Below are 25,110 nucleotides of genomic sequence, written 5' to 3' on the forward strand. Positions count from 1 at the left end.
AGTGAATTTTAAACCTGGCTGCAATTGGCTTGAGGATCTTTAGAAGTAGGTTTTGAAAATTTTTGTTGCAACCACTATCACCCATAAACCACCGTCTCTTATCATAAAACTTGATGCAATAGCAAGATAGCAAGCCTACCTGGCAAATCTAGGCCAAGTATGAGCAATTTGGTGAAGTTTCCAACAATTTTCGGGCTTGAGGCTATATGCGCCGCGCTCAAAACCCAGTGCGCCGCGCTCTCTGTGTGCGTCACGCCCGTTTAAATTTACACTGGGCGGAAATCCCCAGTGCGTCACGCCACCTATTATATGCGCCGCGCCGGTTAGCTGCAAGCCAGTTCTCTCCAAAACACGCACTGCTCTCACAAATTTGCCTTGAAATGCTTTTCTCCCACCTTGGCATGCAAAATGACTTTCATCTTCATGGAAAAACCTTTATATAGACATCAATTTGATTTTTGCTTCTCCAAAACCCATTTTGTAATGTTTTGCAATTGACACTTTTTCACAATTAATAGAACTCTGACCTTTTTGTTTCCTCGATTTTTTGGTTAAAATGATGAATTTCTTGACAATTTTTTGGAGGGATAACTGACATGGAATTTGGAAAAGGAGACCAAGGCTGCGCCTGGAGAATTCAAGAACTGAAAATTTTGAAAAATTATTACAAAAACGAAATTTCGACTTATCTTCAAAACAGAGTTTTGAAGAGAAGTCATAATCCATCCATATGACGATAAGAATCTTTTGAAATAACAACTTATCAAGGACCTCCCTCTGGTCTGCTGCCTTTATTAGACTTTGTCGAAGACCAAATTGACTAACCCTAAACCTAATGACTAAAATGACTGTTATGACCTAGAAACTGCAAATGACTTTTAAAATTTGATTTTGATGGACAGACCTGAGCCAGCAGTGCAAAGCATGAGGGGGATGAATGACAAAAGCCCTTCCGTTAGATTTATGGCATGCTCCTAACGAAATGCAACTGATCGAAAGCGATGGGACACCTAAACATGAAATGCAAAAAGAGTTTTGATCTCTGACGGAGGGATGACCAGACCGACTCTAACATTGGCTCCAATGGGGATGGTAGCTCCTTGGAGGTGCCAAGAACGACAGATCTCTGGAAGAGCTAGACAGTGCCTTCGTCCATTGGGCTATGGAGTCATTATTTCGACAAACAGTACAAGATTCTGACTCAATTTATTTGACTGAAACTTGACTTGAAAACGACTTGATAATAACACTAAAATGACTGAAAAACTGACTCGACAAACTGAACTCAAAACTGAAACCTTTCTTCAGAATTATAGCCTTCACTTCAGGCCCCAAACTGAAGAAAAGATTACAGCACACACTTGCAGTGAAACTGAAATAAAATGGTATTTACAATGACAATGATGACAACAGAAATAATTTAGAAAAGGTACCACTTGAGCAGCCGACCATTGACCGGCCCTCCTGGACAATCTTCCTCGTTCATCTCCTTCAAAAGAAAGGCATTCTGACCCCGATACGCTGCAATCTTAAAAGGACCTTTCTAGAGATTGTCAAACTTGTCGTGCTTTCCCTTTTCCTCATTCCTTGCATCCCACTTTAACACCACATCATCCAACTGAAATGTGTCCGCCTTTGCTTTTCTATCATAAATCTTTTTAATTCGCTCCTGCAACTTGAATGTGTTCTGAAAAACATCTTCCCGTGTCTGCTGCAAGTGGATCATTTGATTTAGTCTTCTTTGCATTGGATCCTCTTCACTACCCGCCTCTTGGAGAAGTTTGACTACCGGAGCTGCAAGAGAGGTAGGGAACACTGTGTCAACTCCATAAACTAACTCAAAGGGGGACATACCAATGGATTTATTTTGACTCACCCGATCTGCCCAAAGTGCATGGACTAGCTTATTATGCCAACTCTTCTTGTTGATTTCCAGCATCTTTTTAATGATATTAACCAAAGATTTGTTCGAAGACTCTGCCAATCCATTGCCTTGCGGATGATAGGCGGTTGAGTGCCCCAAAGTAATATGATATTTACTACAAAACTCAACCATCCTTTTTGATTTGAAAGCTGATGCGTTATCAGTGATTAACTTATTTGGGCAACCAAAACGAGACAAAATATTATTTTCTAGGAATGAAATTTTTACCGCATTTGTAGCTTGCCTAGTGGGAATTTCTTCGATCCATTTCGTGAAGTAATCTGTCGCTGTGAGGATCCATCTATGCTAACCTGAAGAAGGAGGATGAATTTCACCAATGAAATCCAACCCCCATTGCTGAAAAGGGACATTCACCTCAATGGGCTTAAGCGGCAAAGGCTGTAATTTCTGTTTCCCTTCAAAAATCTGGCAGTTATGACAGCTCTTAACAGTCTTAAACACATCAGCGAATAATGTCGGCCAATAGTACCCAGCCCTCAAAATTTTATTTGCCGTTGTTTTCCAAAAAAGGTGACCACCACAATCTCCTATATGGAAATCCTCCATGACCTACTTCGCTTCTTCCTCCACCAAACAATTTAACAAAACGCCACTGGGATCTTTCCAATAAAGTGCAGAATTCAAAATACAAAACTTAGCGGCCTTCAACTTAAGAGTTCTCGCTTTGTTTCTAGCCATACCAGGTGGTGCGAATAAATTCTGAAGGACATATATGATATCTGAATACCATGGAGAAAGAATAAACATTTCTGATACCTTAAGTGATGAAATTTCTTCATTTTCATCAGACATAGCAGCGATCAGATTTATGTCTAAGACGTGCAGATTTGATTCAGCCATCAACTTCGCCAAACCCTGACCTTTAACAAGCTTTGTGGGCCTTATTTCCACATCATACTCCAACAAAGCTACTATCCACTTGCCACGTCTTCCTTCTAGATCGGTCTGAACCAAAACATCTTTGACAGCAGCGTTAGGAACATAAGCTAAAATATGGGAATGCAGAATGTACACATGGAAATCTTTCAGTGCTTTTACAAGTGCAAGGGCTTGCTTCTCAATAATATTGTATTTCAAAGCAGCATCCCTTATATTCCGGCTGAAGAAAGCAATGGGTCTTTCATGCTCATCTTTTTTCTGCATTAACACAGTTGCCATAGTATGCTCCAAAGCAAATGAAAACAATATAAAATCCTGAGTATAATCCAGGCTGATTAGAACCGGAGCTGAGGAAAGAGCCAATTTTACTAAATTGAAATATTTTACAGCCTCTTTCATCCATGAAACTTGGTTGTCCTTCTTAAGCATGTTTGTGATCTCCCTTAGATGTTCAGCAAGATTAGGAACAAAGTGGCGCAGAAAATTCATCTTACCATTAAACGATTGTATCTCCTTCTTATTCCGGGGTAGGTCAATTTGCTGAATCGCTTCCACACATGCTGGATCAATACAGATGCCATATTTTGAGATAATGTGCCCAAGTAGTTTGCCTTCATCCATGACAAACAAACTCTTCTTAGGATTCAGTGACACACCATATTTTCTGCACTTTTCAAAGACAATTTTCAAATGATACAAGTGTTCTTCATCTGATTTGGAAAACACGGTCAAATCATCAAGGTACACAACCAAGAAGACATCCTTCTCATTTGCGAAAGCCAAGTCCATTGCCTGCTGAAAAGTGGCACCCACGTTCTTCAAACCGAAAGGCATTTTTGCATAATGAAATGTTCCCCATGGAGTGGTGAACGCTGTTTTGTCTCAGTCATCTTCATGGACTAAAGTCTGGTTATATCCGGAATAACCATCGAGTAGTGACATGCGAGATGCTCCAACTACTCGCTGAAGTATGTGATCCATTTTTGGCAGCGGATAATTATCCTTCAATGAAACTTTGTTGAGATTTCGAAAATCAATGCACAAACGAATCTCACCGGTTTTCTTTCGCACGGGCACCAAATTTGATATCCAATCAGAAAAATGAATGGGAACAATAATTCCTTATTTGTACAACCTGTTAACTTCCTTCTCAATTGATGGCAGCAATTTTGGATTAAGCCTTCTTAACTTCTGTCTGAAAGGTTTTTGATTAGGCTTAATAGGAATAGTGTGCTGAATTATATTTGTATCATATGTCTTCAAATCAGAATAGTCCCAAGCAAACACATCGGCAAAAGATGACAACAAACTGATATATTTGGCCTTTACCTTTGGTGGCAATGCTTTGGACAGCTTTACCATCTTCGGATGCTCGGCTGTTCCAATGTTCACGTCTTCAACTCCCTTTTCTGTTGGCTGCAATGTTGGTTTGCGGGCTACGTCATCATGATCAAAGAGTTCTTCTAAAGGTATCAAGCCTTTAGGAATCACATTATCCTTGAGTTGCAACACTTCCATTTGATTGATCTGCACATCGTCTTTGCCATCATCATGCTCTACATCAATTGAGGTATCTTTGAATTTACCTTTGTTTTGCAGAAAATCATTGATCTCCTCATCATCTTGGAAAACTTGCCAATATCTCTGATTGTCCGGGACAGTCGGACGGTGCTTCACATGGATTTCAAATTTATTGCTTGAGTTCATAGGAATCTTCAAATTACTTGCTGCCTTAGCAAGTGCATCAGCAATACTGTTTTGAATACGAGGCACACATGTCAAAGTGTAATCTGAAAAAAGCTTCAAAATGTCTAGAACAACATTCTGGTATGCCCGCATCCGAGGATGCTTTGCTTGATATTCGCCTTTAACTTGCTTAATCACCAATTCGGAGTCGCCATATACAACAATCCTCTTTGCATTCAGCTTTCTTATAATCTTTAGGCCAGCAATCAAAGCCTCATACTCTGCTTCATTGCTTGAGCAATCAAAAGCAAGTTTGTAGGAACATACCCGCACATTACTCGGCACTTTGTTTGGGGCAGAAAAAGGATTGCGTACCCAAATTCCAATTCCAGCACCATCATTTCCCACTGCGCCATCGAAATCCATGGTCCACAGGCCATCTTCCTCTTCTTCTAAGTGCTGAAACTCTTTTTCCTCTGTTTTTTCTGCTTGCTGTCCATCATCTTTTTCAAATTGCTGAACGGTATTTCCATGTTCTTGTCCTTCTCTCTTCAAAACTTCTCTGAAACTTTCTACTATTTCTGGAATACCATCTGCTATAACTAACTGACTATCAATATCATTGAAACTATCTAAATACAAAACAAAAGACTCGAGATCTGTATGTACATAATTAATCGGATGATTAATTGGTTTCTCCTTTCTTGTAATCATGTATTTCATCTTCTGCTCACGATACAATTTTCTCATTTGGCCAAACACTGGAATTGTTGCATAGGAGAAATCAAGCTGCATATTTCCTTTGATCTTTGCTCCCCAAGACCTTGAAAGAAGCATACCGAATCGGGGAGGAATATCTACTACAACAACATCCATCAAAATATTCTTAGCCGGAATCTGATCCAAACTAACCACCAAGTCTTTAATAAGCCCAATACATCTCACCCTGCTGGAATCAAATGAATAGAGATCATGGTACTTCTTGGTAATGTACAAACCCAACTTCTCCATGATAGCTTTTGGCATAAGATTGTGGGAAGCGCCGGAATCGAACATAGCATTATGCAACACAAACTCATGCACTCTCAAACTGATATAAAAAGGAGGCACATCACTGTCTGGAGACTCACCATTCAATGCTGGTCCAAAAATCAGTTCAGGTTTATCATCTTCCACACTCACCATGTCAGACATTGGATCAAAATTCAGAATTTTGGAAACCTGCCCTCTATAATCGTTGTTCCTCATCAGCTCTGTCAAAGGAATAGATACCTTCAATTTAGAAATTTCATTTTCTAAACTAAAAGTGGAAGTCTTCTCTACCTCTTTGGCTGGAATTTCTTTCTTCTCAGCTTTATCTTTTGGTGCAATGCACTGATTGACTCGTTCATTCGCTGATGGAGATTTGTTAGGCATAGTATCAGCAACTTCTTTGCCCTTATTTGGTGCAACCGGTGGCTCATTCTTAGATGTTGGACCCTCCTTTCTCTTTTGGATTGGATTGATGGGGACATTTCTGTTTCTTAATGAATACTAACACTGTTGGGTGGACAAGGCATGCATATACCCTCTTTGATACTCATCTGGCTCCTCTTCAAGAGTTGTATCATTTTACAAGATAAACTCTGCATCATGTTGTACCGCTGAACTTTCCGCATTTTCATCATCTTCAGTGATAAATGTGAGCATATCATCAGGAGTAAAGAAGTGATTTTCTTCTCCTATTACATAGTCTTCATCATCAAATTCGAGGCCAACAAAATTCTGCTGAAGAGGTGTCTTTACTTGCTGCTGTTGTGATGCCGTTTCTTGTGCTCACTGCTCACGCTATTTGATCCTAAATTGTGGCTGTTGCTAGCCACGGAAATTGGGATTCCGAATCTGCGATTCGGGCTTATCAAGTGTCAACCTTTCAATCATCTTTTCTACCTTGCGTAGCACCTGATCTGAGGTAGTAGCTTCCTCCTTTATTGAGACTTTCTTTTCAGCTTTCATTCTAGCTCGCTTGTCATTCAAATTTGCCTCAACAGTAACGGCAATTTTCTGCATCTCTTCTAAGGTAGCTAGATCTCTCTCCCTTAACTGATAAGCCATGTCCGGATCAAAGCCATCCGGGAACTTAAGCAAAGTTGATCTTCTAGTTAGCTTTAAATCATCCGGAATTGCATTATAAACCGCATTGAATCTAATACAATAATCTTGAACGGACTCACCGGCATTTCGCTTGATCTTGGTATATTCGGAAGTGATTTGCAGCGGATCTTTCTTTACTTCCCAGCGTTCCAAAAACTTTCTTTTAAGGTCTTCTAATGTAGGAACACTTCTGGCCGGCAAAGCTCTGAACCATTTTCTTACCTCGCCACCGAAAGTCTGCACGAATAACCTCATGGTCACATTTTCTTCATCGATCTCATGAAGATCGAAGAAATCTGTCATTTTGTCCACGTGTTGCTAAGCTGTGATACCCTGAGGCGTGCCATCAAACAAAGGTACTTTGCTCTGATAATCTGCGAGCATGTCATTCAAAACTTGGGGCAGCGCGAGAGGTGTGAACCGAGCAGCCATTGCTCTTGGTGGATTTCGTCCAGGGAATGATGGAGGAGTGGGAGTAGCTGATGTGTGAGGAGTATGAGGAGGTGTACGTGGAGGTGAAACAATTTTAGATGTAGAAGGAGTAGATGGAGGTGAATTTATAGCAGACTTTTGATCAGCAATGTTAGGCTGTGGAGGAAGGGTGGGAATGAATGGCGGCTCCGTTGGAACCCTTGAGCTAGATGGCGTTGTAACAGCTCCAAGGGTTGCAGATGTAGCTTCTAGAAAATCAATTATATTTGTAGCCTCAATGTGAGTTTGGAGTTGTCTTAGAATGAAATTTTCAATAGACTTATTAGATTTTTCAATGTTTAGAGCAGCAAGAAAATCTGGATTTGGGATGATAGACTCGAGCGTTTTCAGACTTGGTTTTAAATAATGACAATTCAAACTTTTCATCAAAATCAAGCTCTTCAAGATACTCAAAAATTGTCGGGCATGAACGACATCTAAACACGGGAGTGACAGAGCTCTCTTGGCGAACAATTCTTGAAATCAGATTAGGATTCTTGTAGAAAGGAGGAGGATTTGGATCTGGATTAGATCTTGTATATCTCTTTAAAGCCAGCGTGTTATTCTCAAGAAATCAAAGGAACAAAAACAACTTGATCAGCCTGTCAAACTCTAAACCTATCATCCAAAGCTTAGAATTCTCAAAAGTACTGGGGCGATTTACAGGTCAAATGTCACGATTACAAGCTAGACCGGAGATTGACTGAAGCAGCGTTTATCTACTTGCGCTAATGCAAAGCAAAAGTGTTTCGAAGGCTACCTGGCATAACTTCAGGCTCCGTCTGTAGCTTAGAAAACCAATGACATCAACAAGCAAACCATTTTTCTTCCCCAGCGGAGTCGCCACTATGTTAGAGCCTAGATTTGTCTCAGGCTGAAAAGACAAGGTTCTGGGTCCACATCAAACCACGCTCAGCCTCGTAGCTAGCCCTACGAGGACAGCAGAGGGCTCTCTCCGAGTCAATCTCAGCGAAAGATACTCAATGGGCTAGAGATGACTGATTTAGTAACTGATTTTAGGCTAGGTATTAAGGGCAAAGGATTTGATTTGAGTTTCTTAGGGTTTTGTTGAAAAAATGGGAAAGGCAAATTTGGGCTCGGGGATGAGGCACAGTGTCTGCAGAGGTCTGATTGGGGCAAGGAAGGCAATCGTTTTGATGCTTTAAAGTGAGTGGGGATGGATAGATCATACTGGTGAGGAGCTAAGGAGAGCAAGAGAGTCTTAAGAATTCTCCTTAAACAGATGAAAACATGAAAATTTAAACAAATTCAAATGCAAAGCATAACAGTTATGGATTCCACCTTAATCACTCATTTGTTTCAAATTTAGAAGAAGAAACAAGAAAATGATACACATAACACTAGATAAACTTACAATTACTCAGAGAGGCACACCATCAAAACATAAATCCACATGGATCCCAAACAGTGCTGCAAAACCCTGGTCTTTCCTTAGCCAAAAATGCAGAAATGAATGTACAATAGAGTGCCAAGCTTTTCCCAAGAGTCCAACCCTGAAAATGACTTAGAAATTACATAATATAGACAAGCCAACCTCTTCCCTTGCCTCTAGGGGTCGAGCTCATCCTTCTAGGAGTTGTTTCAACCAATTCTAAACAAAGCACTAAAATCTAGGCAATCAAAACAACTTGCCTCTATAAGGTAGGAAATTGATTCATTCATTAAATTTTCACTCTTTGGTGAATGAATCCTCTAGAACAAGTAATTAAGTGTAAAAATTACATCGTGTTCACTCAATTACATCAAGATAAGTCAAAAATTACAACATAAAGCAAAACTAGTCAAACTGGCCGAATTTATGAGCTGGAAGGTGAAAAATTGGGCCAAAAACCTTTGTGCGTCGTGCCAATTTTTGTATGCGTCGCGCTACTTTGCTGCTGATTTTGAGGCACTTTCTGAAGTCCAAAATGAACCCAAGTGTACTTGTTGGAAAGCCCTACCTGTCTATTTTCTAACCCAAGTGGAATTTTTGAATTTGGTGCCCATTCGCCCCTCCAAAACCTCAATCTCCCAAGACTGCTTCCTGTGTGTGAAATTAGGGGCAGAAAGGTCATTTTTAGGGACTTTTTGACCTCCTGAGGACTCAAAACTTGCCCAAATTTCTTTTCCAAGCACCAAAAGTCATGATTTTCCATGAAAAATCCAAAACTATAAACTTTTTTGCATTTGGAGCCTCCTATTGTAAGCGCGCGCCACGTGGCGCGACGCACAGGGAGAAAAACCCTGTTTTTTGCACAAAAATTTCCAAAAATACCAAAAATGCCCCAAATTTCTTGAAATTTGGGTTGGAGCTTCCTTATAAGGTGTTATGCTGGGCTAAAGAGGCCTCGGCCAATATATAAATATGATTGAGCTCCCTTTGCCTCTTTTGCTTCTTGATTGCCTTCCTCAATTTCGCCTTCAAATTCCTGATTCGGGCCTTGCACACTTTGTTGCGCGCCATGTAATGAAAAGCCATGTGTCTCAGCAGTGCATGGTCTTTGTCGGCCTTGTCCAATAGCCTCTCTAAGTGCATGTTCACTCTCTCAATATTGGCCTCCCGATCCTCATTAATTTCTTGCTCCAATGATGTGAGCTCAACTCTTCTCCTTTGTGCAGCTTGGCGATGCTCACGAATGTTTTGTAGCTCCATGATCGCTTGCTGATCCTCAAGCTGTTTGTTCCTCTGCTCTAAGTATTTCATGGTCCACTTAGCCCTCTCCAAGTCAAGGGATAAGGCTTCGATCTTTGATTGCTGCTCCTGGATGATCTCTCTAAGTTGGGCGCTTTGTGGACCCGTATCTGTATCATCATCATGAAGGAGAATGGAGGGGTAGCTTTGGGCATTAACAACCGTTCTATTAAGCTGAATAGTGTATGGGGCAGATATGGTTTCCTGGGAGATGATATATACTCTTCCACTCTTGAAGCTAACTACAGAATTATTAAATTTTATGGCCCTTGTCACGAAAGGGTCGAATACTAGAGGAAATTTCTAAACTCATTGATACTCCAACAAGACAACATAATCCTGGGGGGGATCTGAATTTTTCCATAGGGTTTATGGAGTCTTAGGGCCATCAAGCACAAGTGGACATGATATCAACATTTTTCGAGAATCTCCTGGAGGACCACAACCTTATTGACATTCCCTCTGCCAAGATCCAGCCCACATGGAGGAATAATAGAACTGGTGAGGCTAGCCTTGCTGGAAGGCTTGATAGATTCCTAATCAAAGAACCTCTGGTTAATAGAGGCACTCGCATCAGACAATGGGTAGGATCTAGGGGACTCTCTGATCACAAACCTATCTATCTGGACATGCAGGATGCCATTGATAAGCCAAAGGCTCCATTCAAATTTAACTCCACCTGGCCGAGGGATGCTGATTATATGAGGATGGTGGTCGACTACTGGAAGGCTCACCCACCAGGAGCTGGTGGGAACATTTTGGATGACTTTGTCCACAATCTGAAGGAGCCTAAATCGCTTTCCAAAGCCTGGGCTCACAAGAAAAGAAAACTGGAAGACCATTTGCTTAGGACGGCTGAAGAGGAAATCTACAGTTTCGAGGAGAACACTGGGGAGATAATTTCCTCCCTAGAACAAAAAGATACTATCACCTCGTTGATGCACAAGAGGACACAAATCCTGAAGGACAGTGAAGAGAGCTGGAGGTTACGAAGTCGGGAAATTTGGCTTAAGGATGGGGACGACAATACCAAATTCTATCACAAATTTTCCAATGAGAGGAAGGCGATCAATACAATATGGGAGTTAAAAAATGAGCATGGAAAAGTTATACAAACCTTTCGAGAGCTGGCAACATTGGCTAACTCACACTTTAAGGACATTTATAAGGCTCCCCCTATCGCCGCCCTAGCAGAAGTGATGCGCACTGCCCAGCTCTTCCCCAGATTTGTAGATCAGGAGTTAGAGTTGGAACTTACAAGAGAAGTAACTCTAGATGAGCTTGAAGGAACTTGAAAATGGCTCAAGAAGGACAAGATCCCGGGGCCGGATGGTTGGACAGTGGAATTTTACATTTCTTTTTTTGATATCATAGGGACAGACCTGTTAAGGATCATAGAATACTGTCGAAGACATAAGAGGATGTCTGAAGGCCTTAACTCCACATTCATAGCTCTCATCTCCAAAGCTGATAAACCCTCTACCTTTGATGATTTCAGGCCTATATCCTTGTGTAATTGCATCGACAAAATTAATGCCAAGATCATTGCCAACCGTCTAAGACCAATTCTGTCCTTGCACATCTGCCCAGAGCAATTTTCCTTTCTGCAAAACAGACAGATTCATGAGGCGGTTGGCATAGCTCAGGAACTACTCCGTACTGTACAGCTCAAAAAATTGAAAGGTATGATAATGAAGGTAGATTTATCAAAAGCATTTGATAGAGTTAGTTGGTTCTATATCCGAATTTTGTTAACACACTTGGGATTCCCCCATGCCTTCATTAAATGGTTCATGTGTTGTATAACCAACGTCACATATAGTGTACTTATCAATGGTTCGGCATCCCCCTTTTCTCATGCGGAACGAGGGCTGAGGCAGGGATGCCCACTATCCCCTCTCCTATTCCTCCTCATCATGGAAGGTCTCAGCAGACTTATTGGAGAAGACCATAGGCAAGGGCGTATTGCAGGAATAAAGATCACTGATACTTGCATATTGACACACCTGCTCTTTGTCGATGATGTAATTATTTTCCTCAATGGAGGCATTGGCGACTTAACATCCCTGCACAATGCTTTTGGAATATTTCAAAAGGCTACGTGAATGGTTCTGAACAAAGCAAAGTCCACTATTACAGCTACAAGATGCTCTCAACATGAAATACAGTATGCGCTTAGGAGATTCTCTTTTACTCTCCTTCCCCTGGAAGAAGGTCTGAGGTACCTCGGCTATCGACTAAAGCCTCATGGATATAAAATCGCTGATTGGACCTGGCTAATCACCAAGGTAGAAAAACGCCTCAATGTTTGGTACCATAAATACTTGTCAAGAGCAGGTAGATTGATCCTGATCAAGGTTGTTTTGGAAGCAACGCCTGTATACTGGATGACGTTGGCTTGGATTCCTAGAGGGATACTGGCGAGATTACAAAACATTTGTTGTTGATTCTTATGGAAGGGGAATCAGCCTGGGAGAATATTTGCATGGGCCAGATGGGAGACCCTTGCTCTACCCAAACAGTGGGGAGGATGGGGGATCAAAAGACTGGATGTCTTCTCCAAAGCGTTGGCAGCAAAGCTAGGATGGCAACTGCTCAACAATTGTAGCCTATGGACGAAGGTAGCAGTCTCCAAATATATTGCCCCTATCAACACTCTAGATTGGATCAGACAAGCACAAAGGAACACCTCAAACATATCCATCATTTGGAAGGCTGTAACAAATGCAATGAGTCTTATTCGGAATGGTCTGACTTGGAGAATCCGATCCGGATCACTAGTTCGCATAGGGGAAGACCCCTGGGTTGGCTGTGGCAATGCACATAGGATACCCGCGGAGTTGAAAACACTCCTTGTTGATCAGGGCATCACCCACATCTGCCATATAGCCAACAATACCCATTCTACCATGACACAACAGGCCTGGAAATCAGGGAACTTTCTAAATATTCCACTGCACTGGCAACAACACTAGCTTGACTACATAACTACATTAACAGAGGCCCATATCAGGATTATAGAAGGGGACGATGAACTAATATGGGCATATGCCAAACATGGCTCATATTCACCCAAGGAAGGATATTTGGTTTTGATGGAACCTTATAAACCCCAAGCTATCAAGCCTTGGTGGAACCTGATGTGGAAGCTCAAAGCAACTCCTAGAACTAGGCTGCTAATGTGGTCTATTCTCTACAACAAAACCCCGACTAGAGAAAATTTGATGAAGCGATCCTATCTAGGACCATTTTGGTGCCACCTCTGTAGAAAATGCAATGAAGACAATGACCACCTTTTTTTGGACTGCCCTATCACTCAGGAGCTATGGAATAGTCTACATACATCACTTCCCACCTTATGTCGGTGGCATGGTGAAAATATCAAATATGCATGGAACAACTGGTGGAAGGCCACCACAAGAAAGGAGAGGAATCTGCCATTACTTACATGTTGGGATATATGGATAGCACAATAGGAACATCAACCAAGAAATCATAAATACTTCTATACCATGGGCATATTTCGATGGGTCGGCCTAGGATATAGGATGTGGGGGGGGAGCCATACTACATATATCAGAAACCCATACCTTTAAAATACAAATGGGTCTGGGTAGAGGCACTAATAACTATGTAGAGCTCATAACAACCAAATTCCTCATCCATTTTTCCCTGAACAAACAGTGCACGAACCTCCAATTCTCCGGGGATTCAAAATTATTATGCAACTGGATAAATAAAAAATCTAATTGCAATGCATACACATTGAGGCATATCTTGGATGATATTCACAGGCTCATCTTGACTTTTGACACATTTTTTTTCCATCACATTTTCAGGGAACACAACACAGTTGTCGATCACCTATCCAAGGAGGCAGCACATAGGAATGATGGCACTTGGATGATTCATGAGGAGAAGGACAGTGTTACCTATCAACACTATCATAGACTGTTCATAGATCTAGAAGCATAACTGGACGGCTCAATATGAGTCAAGAAGTTTTTTATTGATGTAAATATATATGTTTTTCTTCATGTCACTTAATTGCAGAACTAAGCTGAACTATACTCTATCTGCGTAGAGACTATAATTTTTTTGGTTTTTGATCATTCTATATCACCATTAACTTATATTGGACATGCAATGCCTTACATACCGCATATGCTCAGCATCTACAAAATGTAATTTTCTCTTACTAATGAAAATTATGACCTTTTCCATGGGAAAAAAAAAAATAACATTGCCATTGTGTCCAAAACACCCAAAAACCCCTATGTAAGCTCTTCTTGGGCTCAAAAAGGCTAAAAAATGGCCAAGTTAGACCCCCTTCTTCATTTCCTTGGTAATTGTCCTGCAAAATTGACCCCCTGTCAAAACCGGCAACAAATTTTTCCTTTGGTGGACTTGCACAGTGGAAAATTCACAAAAAACAGGTGGTGCAAACCTGCCAAAAAAGATGCAAATTGTTGAAGGGTTAAATTGGCACCTATGCCCTCAAAACTTTGCCTTTGATTTAGTCACGTGGCATACCATGCGACTGGGTGCACGGGCCAGAGGCCATGCACTACACCAAACCCAATTCTGGTCGTGTGAATTGTCCATAAGGCTGCGGGATGGAGCACAAGCAGGGTGCCATGCACCCTGCCCCTCCTGTGATCATAGTCATTGTTTACGTTTAATAAATGGGACCTGGGGCTGGGGACCAACTCCCCGTCCCCTCTGCCTTGGCTCCGCCCATTTTTATGTGTAGTGCCATAAGACTCTGGGTTGGGCCAGTCAGGCGAGCCTACCGGCCTGACCCCCGCTCCCCCCCAAACTATATACCATAACAGTTTAACAATAAACATTAAGCCTTATATAATAAGAACTACTGTGTGGTATGTTGATAAGTCAGAAAGTTATGTTGTCAGAGGCCTCAGGGTCAAACCCCATCGAGGTTGGTCGATATGCTAACAAAATTTTAGCCAATAAAACATATCCATGTGGCAGCATCCCATAGGGCCATGTGTCAGCGTTTCATTGGGCCATGTGGTGGCCTAGGGTTGGCCCAACCACAAACACCACAACCAATCACAGTTCACCACTTGTCTTGTCTTGATTAGTCCTCTAACAACCATACCACCCAATCAACCTGCTAATGTTAGTGCCACACCATCATATGGGTTTCCCAGTCAGCTGCCCAGTCAACCTTGAAAGTTGACTTTTTAGATGTTTCTCAAAAACTTCAAAACACGATAAATTTATCATACGGTGTCAAATTGAGGTGATTCAAATGTCGTTGGAATCATAATGACGAGATCTACGATTTGACACTAGTTTCAAGAGAATTTAAGCACTTCGATTTTTTAGAATATTTTTTATCCCCTAGATCATTCCTCCCTACTAGAAGCTTTTGTACCACCAAAAGTTTGTTTTTACTTAGCAAGTAAGTGAGGGTAAAACTCCCTCACTTCCCCGATCTCAATCCACATTGCTTTACTTGGATTATTACCTTTGAGCCCCACTCAAAGATACTCCACATTGCCTCGACGTGAAGTCTTGAACCTCCTGTCAAGGATTGAGTCTTCCTACAACTCATTTATTCAAGAGAAAAATATTCTATAGATGGAATCTGAACATTCTCTTCATGATCAACAATCATTGGAGGCTCATACAATCTCAAGTTTTCCATATTCACAACAGAATAAATTTGCATGTAAGGTGGCAAATCTAATCGGAAAGCATTGTTATCAATCTTCTCCAAGATTTTGAAAGGACCATATTTGATTGGCTTGAGCATTTTACCTTCACCTTGAAGTATTTCCTTGCTGATATACAACCAAACTTTATCTCCCACTTGGAAATCATGATCAACTCGATGCTTGTCATGTCTTGATTTGTACTTGGCATTGCTTTTCTCTAGCTGACCTTGTACTCTTTGATGTAATAGCTAAATTCGTTCAATGAAATGCTTGGCATTGTCCACATCACTATGTCCATCTACTACAATATCTTCACCAAATATGAAATCCAAATGAGACTTTGGCAAATAACCCAAACAAGCTTCAAATGGAGATACTTGCATAGACAAATGCTTGGCACAATTGTAGGTATGCTGGATGTAATGCAAATGCTCATCCCAAAGTTAGGATGCTTACCACAATATCCTGGAAGGAGATGCACTACTGTTTTGTTAATTACTTATGTCTGGTTGTCGGTTTGTGGATAAAATGTGGTGCTCTTCTTCAACTTGGTGTCCATGAGTTCCCATAAAATTTACCAAAACTTCATGACAAGTCAATAATCTCAATAAAAAATAATAGAGGTGGGTAACCAAAGTGAACCCATACATTTTGGAAGAACATCCTTGTTGTGTATTCAATTGTAACTCATTTCTTACATGGCATCAACATACACATTCTGCTTAAACAATTCACAAAAACATATACATAATCATGACCTTTCCTAGACATTGGTAGTCCCCCTACAAAATCTATAGAAATACTTTCCTAAGGATTGAAAGGAATAGGAAGTGGAGTGTACAAATCCAATTTCCTATTGCTAGGCTTACTAGTAGCACACATGGAACATCCTTTAACATATCTTGAAGCAATTTCATTCATGCAAGGCCAATAAAAATACCTCTGAATTTGAGCAACTATTTTAACCTACACCATAGTGACTAGCAATAAGATAATTGTGGGATTCCCTTATGACATTGACTCTTTCACCCTATGGAACACATATCTTTCCAAGATGATACAAAAACTTGTTATGAACATGATAATCCAACTATTCAACATGATTGCCTTGACTCAAAGTTGCATAAACATCTTTAAAATCTTCATCTTGAGCATACTATTCAATATAACTTTCATGCATGATTGAGTTATGCTTAATAATAATAGATGCATTAACAATAGGCCTTGATAACATATCAACAACTTTGTTGTATATACCTTTCTTGTACCTGATTACCAAATGAAATTTTTATAGGAATCCCATCCACCTGAAATGTCTAGCTTGTTGTAGCTTGGTTTGCGATTGTAAATATTGCAAAGGTTGATGGTCAATATGAATAATTGTTTCTTTACCCATCAAATAATGCTTCCATTTCTTCACACTTTGTACCAAAGCATACAACTCTTTATCATAAGTTGGATAATTAATTACTGCATTGGTAAAGGTTTCAAAACGATAACAAATAGGCTTACCATGTTGCATCAAAATTGCTCCCATAGCATAATCGCTTGCATCGGTTTGAATCTCAAATGGCTGCTTAAGATATGGAAGTGTTAGAACTAGTGTTATACTGATTTTCTCTTTGAATGTGTCAAAGGATTTTTGTTGCTTGCCTCCCCACTGAAAAACTTGTTTCACACTTGTCGAAGTATGTAATGGTGTTGTAATGAGTGAGAAGTTGGTGATAAATTTTATCCAATATTGGGTTTCTCCCAAAAATCTCATAACTTTTTTTATATTGTTTGGTTTAGGCCAATTCAGAATAACATCAACTTTTGAGGGATCAATCTTCAGTTCACCCCTTCCTACAATATGACCCACATAAACCAAATAGGTTTTCCCAAATTCATACTTAGACATCTTCAAATAAAACTTCTCTTTTTTCAAGACATCTAAAACTTGTTTCATATGCTTGACATGCTCTTCACAAGTCTTACTAAAAATCAGAATATCATCTAAGTAGACTATGGAAAAATCATTAAGGAATGGTCACAACACATCATTCATAACTCTCATAATTGTTGCAGGTACATTGCAAATCCCAAACGACATAACTAACCATTCAAACACCCCTTGTTTTTTCTTGAAAGCAATTTTCCAAATATCATCTTCAACAATCCTTATATGATGATAACCGCTTCTCAAATCTAACTTAGTAAAGTAAACAACTTCCTTTAACTAATCTAGCAAATCATCAATGTGAGGAAGAGGATAGTGATTCTTTACTATGATCTTGTTCAAAGCTTGGAAATCCACACAGATGCACCATGTACCATCTTTTTTTGGAACCAAGACAATAGGGGACCCACAAGGAGGTGTACTAGGCATGATGACCCCTTTGTCAAGCAACTCTTGAATTTGCTTATTTATTTTTGCATTCTCCAAAACTGGCATTCTATACATGCCAATATTTGGAAGTGGTGCATCCTGCTGCAAGTGAATCTCATGTTGGATTCCTCTTTTAGGAGGAAACCCTTCAGGTTCCTAAAACATATTGTCATAAGTGTTAACAACTTCAACCAATTCATGCTTGAGTTTCAAATCACATCCTGTGAAAGCTTCAGATTCAGCAATATCTTTAGCTTTAATCATCAACAACACAAAATTATTACTAACATTTACAAGCCTTTTCATCTGACCAATGCTAACAAGAGATGAGTTCATCTTCTTACGATGTGTCTAACAATATACTCAACTCCATCTTTAAAAAGACACTAGTTGTTCTCATGATGACATAATATGGTTTTTTGGTCATAAAAGTATGGAATCCCTAAAACAATTCCTCAAATATCAAGTGGTACAGCATCAAGCTCTACCTCATCTATAAAATTAGCAGTGATGGAGAATTTGAGTTCACATTTTCTTGTCACTTTTAGTTTGGAATCATCAAATACCCAACCCAAAGGGTAAGGTTTAATATGAGTTGTAGTATCTAAATTTAGTTTCTTGACAATTGTTTTAGAGATAAGATTGATTTGGGATCCACCATCAAACAATGTATCAACTTTGGCATGTTTTGTAATGACCCTGATATGAAAAATCTCACTTCTTTCTTTATAATATTGAGACTCAATAAGCTTACTAGAAGAACTCGTACTTGCATTAGAAGTTATACCTTTCATTCCCATGGCTGTGATTTTGGTTTCATCACTTGAATAAGATCCTAGATCTTGTTGAGTTGTAGCAGCATTTTTTTGTTTCCCCTTGTTATTGAACTTCTTTGGTCTCATTTCTGGATGAAATTTCCAACAATGGTCTTCATCACGGACTTATTTTGAAAAATGTTTACAGGTAAGTTTCTCTCCCTCTTTCTTGACTATAAAATTCTTTTTTTCTTTTCCTTTAAACTTCCCCTTTCGTTTGTGTCCATATTTGGAAGGTTTATTGCTAGTCTCTTGAGGAACATTCTTGCCTCTTGATTTTAAATGAGTTGCATGAACACATACTTCATCTAGATTGTTGGGATTAAACATAAGTATAGTATGTCTCAAATAACTATGTAATCCACCTTTGTCTCTAAGGAGAGTATCTTGTGAAGACAAATCAACACCCAAGATTAAAGCTCTTCTTCTAAATTATTGTGTGTAACTTTGGAAACTCTGACCTTTAGCTTGTCTAAAATTTTGCCTATCCATAATTACTTTTTTCATATAAGCTAATGGATAAAATTGCCTTCTTAATGCAACTTTAAAATCATTCCAAGAAGAAATAATTTTACCACTTTTATTCCTTCAAATCTTCTTGAGTTTTATCCTCCCACTAGATGAGGGATACACTTTCCAAACGAGGAGAAGCAAGCCAGATCTTTGGAACATCATCATCAATATTTTGAATCCTGCAATAGACTTCAATTTGACAAACCCAATTATCCAACTTTTCAACATTTACTTCCCCATTGTACATAGGAAATTCAAACTTGACATCAAGCTTAATCAAAGGAGACTTAGCATGTCCTTTTAGAGATGGAGGAGGAGTAGGTCTATGAGATGAAGGAGGTGAAGAATGAAGTGAGGATGTAGGTGTAGATGGAGGTGAAGGTGGTGGTAGAGCTGGAGGTTTGCTCCCATGACCACCATTACCTTTTTGATAATTTGAACTTTCTCCTTTCAACCTTGTTATCCTTTCATTGTACAACACTTTTACCATCTCAGACATATCATAGAAAGCCTTTCTAAAAGATCTCTCATCCTTAGACATCAACTCCTGTCCTTCTCCATGTGCCATGACTGGTGGAGTTTGTGGATTTTGTGACCTCCTTGAACTAATTGGAAGGTTTGGTTCTTCAAGCACTCGTCTTCTCAATTTAGACCTTGTAATCATTCAAGAAAACTCTTGCAAAAATTGTCAAACCTTCAAAAAAACCATGCTCTATACCAAACTGATTTGAAATTTAAAAATGAAGGTTTCTTGTAAAAGCACAAAAACTTAGTAAATTTAGTTAAGTTTTTCATATTTTAACAGTGAAAAATAGACAACATGCAACATAACAAAACAACAATTTGATGACAGAGTTCACCCCTCCTAGGCTACATCTCTGAGTCCAACTTCTAATGTTAGTCCTTCAAATTGTATGCTCAAATGCCAATTACATCAACATACAATGCTTAAATCACAAAAATAACACTTCCATTGTGTCCAGAACACCCAAAAACCCCTCTGTAAGCTCTTCTTGGGCTCAAAAAGGCTAAAAATGGCCAGGTTAGGCCTTGTTCTTCATTTTCCTACTAATTGTTCTGCAAAATTGACCCCTTGTCAAAACTGGAAATGAATTTTTCCTTTGGTGGCCTTGCACAACGATAAATTCGCCAAAATAAGTGGTGTGTGCCCCACCAAAAAATGTGGAAATTGTTGAATGGTTAAATTGACACCTATGCCCTAAAACTTTACCTTCAGTTTGATCACGTGGCATAGCATACGATCAGGGGCACGAGCCAGAGGCCACGCACTCCACCGGCCCCACTCCTTATCACGTGAAGTGTTAGGTCCCTATACTACTAGTGTAGACCCTTATTGTTATTAGTGTAACCCCCTTATTGTATTGTTGTGCCCATGTAGTCCCCATATTATTATTATTGTGCCCCATAGAAGCCCCATTATTGTTATTGTTGAGCCCTTACAATATTATTGTCATGTAGGCTCTAATTATATTGTGACCCCTTAGACTCCTATATATATATAAAGGGGGTATTTTCATTTGTGTTATCCAAGAATTGTTCATCTGTGCAATGTAAAGGAAGTTGCCCCCTCGAAGAGGCTAATTTTGAAGTCATTGATCTATCTCTTCTTCTATTTTGTGAGTTAGTTGCATAACATTTGGTCCTTGTACCACTAGTGTAGCCCCTTATTGTTATTAGTGCAATCCCCTTATTGTATTTTTGTGCCCATGTAGTCCCCATATTGTTATTATTGTGCCCCATAGAAGCCCCGCTATTGTTATTGTTGTTCCCGTACAATATTATTGTTATGTGGGCTCTCATTATATTGTGACCCCTTAGACTCCTATATATAGAAAGGAGGTATTGTCTTTTGTATCATCCAATAATTGTTCATTTGTGTCATGTAAAGGAGGTTTCCCCCTCGAAGAGGCTAATTTTGAAGTCGTTGATCTATCTCTTCTTCTATTTTGTGAGTTGGTTGCATAACATTTGGTCCCTATACTTTTAGCATAGCCCCTTATTGTTATTAGTGCAACCCCCTTATTATATTGTTGTGCCCATGTAGTCCCCATATTGTTATTATTGTGCCCCATAGAAGCCACACTATTGTTATTGTTGTGCCCTTATGTTGATGCCCCGAAATTCGTTGCAACAACATCGGGGAAACCACCCGGTCCGGAACTTAGTGCAGCTCCTTTTCCGTTTGGAATAGTGGCTCCGACTGGGGATAATGGGACCAGTTTCCCAAAGATTATAAGTAAACGGGATGGATGAATGATTTACGATATAATGTGATAATAAATAAATAACTAAACTACAAGAAAAATATAATAACTATAAACTAATCCCGGGATTTATCGATTCATAGAATGCAGCGTTTGATAGTCTGTGCTTAATTGGCAGGCATATAGATGACACTAACAATAAGCGTAGATGTTTAAATCATTTAAGATTGCTCTGCATAAGTAGTTATGCAGAGCGATAATAGCGAATTACTGCACTCAGTCATTTATATCATTGTTACACGCATGAGTAAGAGAGATAACAAATCACAAAACATTCAATAGTGATATGAAATGCAGACTTGCTGTTATATTGCATACATGTAATCAACAATAGCAAAAATAATAACACAGCAATTCATATAATAGAAAAGAGAACAGATACAGATAATAGTACCATGCAAGCTGTTTGATCAATCCAATATATTAATCGCTATGTCGCGGTCCTTCCTTCAAACCAGAAAGCATTCCAAGCAAACGACAATAGTGCACAATTTACTTAAAACAGCCTTCCAAGTAAAATTAAGAACCAGTGGTCGAGTCTCAAAAAGAATACAGACTGAAGCACAATAGTGCAAACTTCAGCCTTTAAGTCTTTTACAAAATTTTACGACCCTTTCCAAAACAATGAAAGGGTCTATAAATACTATGCTAATCTAAATATCTAAATATCTACAACTGAAAAGCTACTAAATCGGCATTAACAAACATCATCTTGCATTTTGGTGATTCGGCAGTCGGCGGCGATGCTTCAGTCAGAGGTCTCTTTGCCTTTACTCCTTCGCTGACATATCGCCAGCATTGGCTCTACTTCTGGTGGAGTATTGAGGCGTGAAGTCAGCTGTGCATCATATGTGGCATCTTGAATGTCGGCAATCAGGTATCAGAGAGCATCTGTTAGACAGTTAAGAGCCGACCTTTGAGAATGTGGTTTAATCAGGAAAAGCCAGTATGCGTCGGCGGTCAAGGTATTTATTCCAGCAATTAACCGCCCTTGTTTCTCCAGATCAGGGTAATTCCTGTGCTCCAGCATGTTTGCTGTTGTTATGTTTCCAGGTGTGCATTGGGAAATCATATTTGCCAGATACAATGTATCATTGACTAGATTGATCATGTTGCTGGCAATCATTTTGCATCTAGAGGCTGCCCTTTCTGCTTTCATCACCTGTGTGTTCCATTCCATGAAAAGTATATCCTTGTATGTTACATGGATTCGGGAAAAGTTTGCTGCTTGCCCTTCTGGAGTGTCTTGCCATTCAATATACTCTGTTATATCGTCTTCAGCCTGATCCAACTTACTCCTGGCTTTCTCTATTTGTTCACACACTGCTGTAGATGTTTCACAAAGTGATTCAGCGTCAACAAGTTGTTGGCACAAGAGCCTGATTTGAGATATCAATGCGCTGTTTATTCGAGTTGCCTCTGTTCTGAAATCATCAATACTCTGGGTGCTCTTAATACCTTCGAGCTGTGCTGATAGCTGAATTATTTGCTCGTCTTTAGATTTCATCATCAGCTCATTAGATGCTTTTAACTGGGATAATGACTCTGACAATTCTTTTGCTTTTTGAATGTCACTTTGGTCTATCCTTAGTTTTTCGATTTGCTGGGTTAACAAATGATTCTCTTGTTGTTGGGCCAGCAATTGTTCCTCTACCTGCGCTGCCTTTCTTCTTACCTCAATCACTTCTACTTGCAATGCGTATATCTCATGCTCTTTAGTCTTCAAAAGAAGACTTACTTCGGATGCTTTGTCAATAGTTGCCGCTGAATAAGCTCCCGCAAATTGCGATAGCTTTGTCAGATCTTCAGAGGGATCTAATTCTCCCTTCCAAACGACATTGCCCGTGACTGTTTGCTCAGGTGAAATAGAAGGTTGATCAAGCCTTCGTCTTTTCCTAGAGCGTCTAACAACGGCTCTATGCTTTGGGCTGTAGAAAATGTCTAGAGGAGGAATTTCCTCCACCTGAAGATCAATTTGATCGGATGGGTCTTGAGTAATTACCTCAACATTCTGTACCATGGGTGGGCCGTTGGTTCCTTCTAGAACCGGAGAAGAAGTAGTATCGGGAGCTTTATTTGTTTTGGAGGCGTCTGAGTCTTTGGAGGCTTCCTTACCACTTATAATGGAATCGAATTGGTTCCATTCTTTAATCAATTCAGGATCAGTAGAGATTTGCTCTCCTTGTTCTGTGTGGGCTTTACTCTGTTCTTTCTCCTGTTCAATCCTCTGATGTTCCTCGAATGCCTTCCGCTGTTGCTCCTCTTGTGCTCTTTGTTGTTGTTCCTCCAATTCCTTCTTTGCCTTCTCTTCTTCTTCTCTTTGCCTTTGTTCTTCTAACTCCTTTTGCTTTCTTTGCTCTTGATCCTTTTGTGCCTTTTGCTGCCTTTCTATCTGCTCCCTTTGATGCTTTTCTGCTTGCAGCTTGTTTTGCCTTTCCTCCTGTTGTTTATCATACTCTTTAGTTGTAACAGGAGACAGGTGTATTTGCTGCTGACCAGACTCGCTTGAGGAGGATGTTGGGGTTGTGGATAATAAATCTAGAGGCAAAGTTTGCAACCTTTGCTTTCTAAGTTTATTAAATTCAGTTAACTCCACATCTTCATATCTCAGTGAAGCAAGTTGTCTGACTTGGCTTATTGAATCGGCACTCATGAACAGGTCATCAAACTGATCCTCCTGATGTACGACCTTTGATAGTTTGGCCTGTTCCAAGGCAATGAAAGCAGTCTTTTTTGGATCATAGAGTCTATTTGGAATAGAAGCTAGGGATATCATTTGGAGTTTTTCTGCTTCCTTTTCTGCATGCTTGTAATTTAGCAGCGTATAAACTCCAATTCTTAAAGGAAAAGAGGGCCATCCTCTCTTTTTCTCCTCTTTGAGAGTTTGTGTGACACCCTCAGACATAATCTGGTAGGAGATTTCCCGGGCTAACAATTTATCTGGGATGTACAGGGGGAGAACATGTGGCCTAGCCTTGCTTCCAAAAACTCTAATATAAGTAAAATGTTCTTCGCCGAACCAATGGGCTACGGCTGGTAGGTCAAAAGAAGCTTCATAAGAAATTCTAGGGATAGGTCTGTCAAAAATAGAGTAGTGAACGGGCACCATGAAACCATTGCAGATTTGATACAAATGGTCTTTGTGGGAGGGTTTCCACAATTTCCGATGATACAAATGAATAGGTGTTGGGTCGTGGGTGGTCCATCTCCAACCAAGGACAGGAAATTCAGAATTAAAACAAAGGGTATCCATAATGTAAGCAGAGTAATAGAAGGGTGGGATTTTTCTCTCGGTGACTCTGGTTTTGGCCCTAAACTCACGAATAGCTATGACCAATTTATCGGACAAAATAGTGGCCCAATCCATGATTATACTATTTACGGCCGCTTCCATTAAGGGGACCATATCAACATGGATATTAGCAGAGTCATGAAATCCCCACAATCTACACATCATAATCCCAGCATAGCAATAAGGTGAAGCCAAAGAAGCATTGGAGTACTTACCCGACATATCATGCTTGTGTTTAGCTGGATTCTGCCTCCAATCTCGGAGCGGTTCGGATGGTGATTCATTCTCTTTCGCGAACTTCTCCACAAAGGCTCTGTTATAGACTTGCTCAGGTTTGGGCAAATGAT

General features: G+C 39.9%; 1 protein-coding gene across 1 annotated transcript; it reads left to right on the top strand.

Annotated features, from left to right (window-relative positions):
- Positions 1 to 10,210: 10,210 nt before the first annotated feature.
- Positions 10,211 to 11,101, top strand: LOC149202591 (uncharacterized). Its single transcript, XM_089401632.1, has one exon. It carries the CDS (start codon positions 10,211 to 10,213, stop codon positions 11,099 to 11,101), a length of 891 nt encoding a protein of 296 aa, XP_089257758.1.
- Positions 11,102 to 25,110: the final 14,009 nt, after the last annotated feature.

Source organism: Pinus tabuliformis, chromosome 2_1 (genome assembly GCF_031772625.1).
Source record: "Pinus tabuliformis cultivar Carrire ecotype Pingquan chromosome 2_1, CPIR1, whole genome shotgun sequence".
Taxonomy (NCBI): domain Eukaryota; kingdom Viridiplantae; phylum Streptophyta; class Pinopsida; order Pinales; family Pinaceae; genus Pinus; species Pinus tabuliformis.

Bases quoted from the DNA above. Each gene is read 5' to 3' on its own strand.
- LOC149202591 (XM_089401632.1), top strand. From the start codon at position 10,211: ATGATATCAACATTTTTCGAGAATCTCCTGGAGGACCACAACCTTATT.